The sequence below is a fragment of the Microtus ochrogaster genome, assembly GCF_000317375.1.
Source record: "Microtus ochrogaster isolate Prairie Vole_2 chromosome 6 unlocalized genomic scaffold, MicOch1.0 chr6_random_2, whole genome shotgun sequence".
Classification (NCBI taxonomy): domain Eukaryota; kingdom Metazoa; phylum Chordata; class Mammalia; order Rodentia; family Cricetidae; genus Microtus; species Microtus ochrogaster.
Window position 1 is genome coordinate 2,739,775 of NW_004949095.1, and position 5,698 is coordinate 2,745,472.

Genomic DNA, 5,698 nt, shown 5'->3' on the forward strand with positions numbered 1-5,698 from the left:
CCACAGCCCTAGCGGATGAGAAGCAACATTCAGGGCTGGGCATATCGCTCGGTTAGGAAACCGCTTCCCTGACATTCATGAAGCCCAGGGTTTGCTTTCCATATAAACCTGGCACGGCCGTGCATGCCTGCAATCCCAATATACAGGATGGAGGCAGAGGGATCAGAAGTCCAAGGTCATTCTTCATCATGTTTGGAGTTTGAGGCAAGTCTGGACTCTACCCCCACAGGCCCATGACATGTAGACCAATGAGTCCTATATCTCGTCCAGGGTGAATCCAAGAGCTGAAGAGAGCCCCAGAGTCACCCCACCCCGCCCATGTTAATGTCACTATAGATTCTCCCCTTTGAATAGCCTCCTGCAGAACATTCAGCTCTACCAGGCTTGATATTTTACTAATTCACCAAAAAGGGAGAAATCAGGGCTCACCTCTACACAGCAGCACCCATATCTTCTTACTTCCACTTTACAGGAAATTAAGTCCCATCCACCTCCTCCTCTTCCATCTCAGCCCTTGGAAGGCAGAGATGGACAGATCTCTGTGAGTTCAAGGCTACCCTGGTCTACATATTGAGTTCCAGGCTAGCCAGAGCTACACAGTAGAACCCTGTCAGACATGAGCTAGTGGTAGTATCCAAATTCCAACTTCAAACAAATACATAAATGTATTTTCCCCTTGCTTGTGCTCTTAAGTCCGAATCGCCACCTCGTTGGTGACAATGGTCACAACTAGGTTGTAAGATTGTTGGTGATCTTTATTTTTTGAAAAGAAAGCAAGAAAAGTGTTTTGAGAATAAACAATTCCCTATAACCAGGAAGGAGGGGGGCTGATGAAAAAAAAGGTTGCCTATGGGCGATTTGCAATGTTCTTTTTGCTTATACAGTTTCCCCGATTTCCCTACAGCGATTGCACACTACGCAATTTTAAATTCAAATAAGCAAGAGAGGTTCATTTAGAAGGCAGAACGAAGCTTTATTTTCCCAGTTTGTCTTCACACTCATTCCACAGCCTACCAAATTTCTCAGCAGCCAGGAGCAATCTGAATTACTGCCATTTTTAAGGGCAGAGGGAGATGGTTCAGTTTTCTGCTGTTAAGCCGCTCTGAGAAAGAACAGATTACAGAGGTCCTGGCCTAGAATGGCTTGTTTTAGGATTTTTTAAAAAATATTTATTTATTTATTATGTATACAATATTCTGTCTGTGTGTATGCCTGCAGGCCAGAAGAGGGCACCAGACCCCATTACAGATGGTTGTGAGCCACCATGTGGTTGCTGGGAATTGAAATCAGGACCTTTGGAAATGCAGCCAATGCTCTTAACCTCTGAGCCATCTCTCCAGCCCTGTTTTAGGATTTTTGCCAGCATTGGGAAGATCCCTGGATCTAGTCAGCTTGAGATCACAAGGCCAAACAATGGTACCTACAGGGCACTTTGTTGCTCCGATGTTCTGTGGGGCATGTGCACGTGTGTGTGTGTGTGTGTGTGTGTGTGTGTGTGTGTGTGTGTGTGTGTGTGTGGTATTCATGTGGATGTGCATGTGGCGGCCATATTGGGTGCTGCTCCTCAGTCACCATCCATCCATTTGTTGAGACAGGCTCTCTTACTGACCTGAAGTTCACCGAGTAGGATAGGCTGACTGGCCAGTGAGCCCCAGGGATCTGCCTGCTTCTGCTTCCACAGTATCTGGGTTGCATGCCCGTGCCACCATAACTGGACTTTTCATGGGTTCTGGCGACAGCAATAAATCCAGAATTCGTGTGTTGTGCACATACATTCTGCTTCCTGTACCTTGCTCGCCAGGATCCCCTCTGCGCATGCTCATTGGCTGCTAACCAGCATCGGAGAGAAATGGAGCCGGTGAACTACTTCCTGATACACTATAAATGACTCTTGTGAAACTTTCCCGCCCACGACCTTTGCTTGGAGCCATGTGGGGAAAGGAATTCTGGGAAACATCATTCAAACTTAGTTTTGCTGGCACAGGTACACTACCACTGTCCCTTAAAAAAAAAATCTCAAAATGCACCTTCTACATATTTGTCTACAGCCCACAAAGATGGCGATGGGTTGGTGGAAGTCAGGGAAAGGTGGAGGAGGGTGGAAGGAGGGAAAGAGTAGAAACTTCTCTGTGGTCTTTAAGATACGTTTCCTACAGAAGACTAGAAAAGTCAGGTGGATGCTATTATATGGTCTCCCACCTAAATGTTAAAACGTCTGTGCCCAGAACGAAGGCCTTTGTAAATAGACTGAAGTCAGATCTGAGAATTACTCCAAAGATGATTGGGAGCACAGGCTTTTGCTGAACACCACTGCAATCCACCCCACCATCTCCCTCCCCGCCTTTCCACTTGAGTACCAGGCTGGATGAGAGGAAGGAACTGGAGCCAGGGCTGAGTACGAGCCAAAGCCCCTCGGAAGCTATGGTGAAGAACCCCTGAAAACCCACTCAGTCCCCGGTGCGCCAGAGTGGAACGGCCTAATGAGACCGTTTTTCCACCAAATGTGTAGGCTTGTCTCAAGAAATGTTTCCTCTCTGTGGGGAGTAGTGGGTGACGTGAGATGATAAAACGAACTGAGAGACAGTTCTTCCCCAAGCCTAGAACCTGAAGGGCCTCCACCCTAGTTTTGCATTTTGTTAGATTAGAATCTCAATGGGAGACTTTATCGGTCATGTATGTCCGGGCTTGTTTCTGGTCTTATATGGACTGTATCGAGCAATAGTCGTCTCCAGGGCTGTGATATTCAATGACTCTCTTCTGCATCCTTCCCACAACCCTACGAATAAGGGAAGATGGGCCAGGCTGTGGCAATTAGCCCATACAGGCTGGTTGAAGACAGTGACTGGCTCCCTCTTGATAGTTTATGAGATCAACTGTATTGAAGGAGGGCTGAAATTTATGAGCAAAGGGATGCCACCAAGGTTTATGTACCCCAAGGAGTGGCAGCACCTCACCATGTTCACCCTCCTCACCCTTGACGGTTGTGTAGAAACTGTGAGCAAAAGCGTGCTGTGGCAGAGGTGGGTGACCCTAGAAAGAGGTTCCACGGCCCTGGGCATCTACGCGCTGCTGTTGCTGCTGGTGTCCCACGTTAAGGATTCATCCGGGGTGGAGCTCCAGGTTCACTCTCTCCTCATCTTGGTGGTGTTCCTGCTGATGCTGGTGTTGACGGCAGGGCTGTGGGCTCCTGAGATGTTTCACCTCTGGATGATAGAGACCTTCCTGTTCCTGGTGATGGGCTCGTGGCTAATTCAGGCAGGCTTCATTCTGTTTAGACCCGTCTCCGGTTTCCCGTGGGAGGATGATGACATCAGTGACATCATGTTCGTCACCACCTTCTTCTGTTGGCATGTGATGATCAATGCCCTATGCCTGTTGGGAATCTATGGCATCTCTTCCTTTTGGCATCATTGTTACAGCCCCAGCTTGAGGCTGATGGGGTCCAAGGAAGCGCTGTACCACGAGAGCTCTTCGGGAACATTCTACAGGCTGCTGCAGGATGCAGAACAGCAGGACAACGATGACCAAGCTCTTGTCCCTTCATAGAGCTCTCCCACGGACAGGGCCTAGAATATCTGAGCATACAGGTCACTCCATCTTCGAAGCATCTTTGGGCTCTCTTGGGCACTTTTTCCCTTGGTGAAGGTAATGACCCTATGGCACAACAGAGACGCTGATGGGACTTGTGGAGAGAGGGGGAGGAAGCCAAGCCAGGGGAAGAGAATGCAACGGAATGGCTTAGAGGGGAGGGTCTCCACCACAGCCCAGAATTCTCTGGGCACCATTGATTGCCTTCACCCAAGGGAATAAAGACTCCTCACAGCTCAAAACTGTAATCAGTTGTCTCATTCTGTAAAGGAGATTGACTCTTCTGATTATTTTATTTTTCAGACAGGATCTCATGCCATTGCCCTGGCTGGCCTGGAATTCAATATATATGTAGACCAGGCTAGCCTCAAACTCAGAGGTCTGTCTGCCTCTGCTTCCCGAGTGAGGGATTAAAGGTGAGAAAGGCACAGGTTGAGATCATATTCTTTTGGGCTGGTATTGGAGCTCTGTTGACAGAACGCTTGCCTAGCATGCCCATAGCCCTAGGTTCAAACCCCAGGACCACAAAAACCAGGCATGGTGGGGCATATTTGCAATCCTAGTCCTTTAGATGGAGGCAGGAGGATCAAGAGTTCAAGATCATACTTGGTTACATATTGAATTTTAGACCAGCCAGAGTAATTCCTATTTCAGAAATAAATTACTAAACCTCATAAATCTCATCTTTAAAAAAAAGACCATCCTTGATCTTTAATGATTGGCTTCATTTTAGATGGTTTTTGTTGTTGTTGGTTTTTTGTTTTGTTTTTCAAGACAGGGTTTCTCTGTAGCTTTAGAGCCTGTCCTGGAACTAGCTCTTGTAGACCAGGCTAGCCTCGAACTCACAGAGATCCACCTGCCTCTGCCTCCTGCGTGCTTGGATTAAGGGTGTGCCTGGCTGATTGCCTTCATTTTAAACTTTACAGTCATTTTTAAAAAGAAATTTAATAATAGCATAAATTTGCATAATCCGAGTTTTATGGAGTGTCCATGCTTGGTACTTTCCCAACTCCGTGTTCTAGCGTGCCTACTTTTCCAAAGCTTGCTTTACCCCCTTGCATGTGGAACTTATTACACATAATCCTTGGGTTTCGCAACTTTTCCCCCTTGCAGCTCACATTCCACAGCCACAATTTTGCCTCTCACTAGATACACAGACTGTAACCCCTTCCACCGCCGAGGCCGTGAGCACCCACAAGGCGCTCTTTCCTGAGAGCTCAGATAGACTTCTTTGTTACAGAAAAATCTGCCTTAATTTTCCAAAACAGCTGGCACATCTGGCTTTGTCCTGGTTTTGAAATCATTTCCCTTGGGCAGTTTTTCCTCACCAGCTAATATGTAGGTTTCAGAAGAAGAAGGACTTTGTGGTATCCAAGTTACACAATTCCTCCTGTGTATTCCAACTGTGTGACCGCTAATGGTTACTGGAGGCTCCTCTGGTCCCACCACCCACCCCACCACTCCTTCCCTCTAAACATGTTGCTCAACAGGTAAGAGGCTCTGCCAGGCCCTGGGCAATTCCAACCATCCTAAAGCCTGATGTCATCTTCTTGCTCATGCCCTGCTCTCTTTGTTCTCAGGGAGAGTAAAACCCCCAGATCCATTCCCAGATTGTTTAGTCTTCTGATGTTAGTGGTGGTGCTCTGGTTGTGTTTAGTCCTAAGTACCAGCTCTCATTATCATCACTATGGTCTTACGTGCTTCTGCAGGGAAAGTCTAGAACGCTGGCTCCATTGAGGGTCCACTTGCTGGAGACGAGAAAAGCCAGCAATTTCAGCCCTGTGTCAGACTCAAGTCTGTGACGGTGTCACCCAGGCTACAGAGGACTCTCTAAGGGCAATGGACAAGGAAGTGATCCCGGGATTAAACAAAGCCTGAAGGGGGGGGGGGGGGGGGGGGGGGGGGGGGCGGGAGGAGTGGGGGGGGGGGAGGTAGGACCAACCAGAGTCCTGGTAGAGGAAATGGCACAGTGTAAATATCCCAGACACCCCTAAAGGCCTAGTTTATGCTAGACTTTCTACCCAACTCTGATTGCCCTGAGAAGAGAGCCTGGCATTTCTCTCTCTCTCTCTCTCTCTCTCTCTCTCTCTCTCTCTCTCTCTCTCTCTCT

At 48.0% G+C, this 5,698-nt stretch overlaps 1 protein-coding gene across 1 annotated transcript; it reads left to right on the forward strand.

Annotated features, from left to right (window-relative positions):
• The first annotated feature begins 2,652 nt into the window (after positions 1-2,652).
• On the forward strand, positions 2,653-3,546 carry LOC101990842 (transmembrane epididymal protein 1A-like). The gene has a single exon (XM_013352503.1). It carries the CDS (start codon positions 2,653-2,655, stop codon positions 3,544-3,546), a length of 894 nt encoding a protein of 297 aa, XP_013207957.1.
• Positions 3,547-5,698: the final 2,152 nt, after the last annotated feature.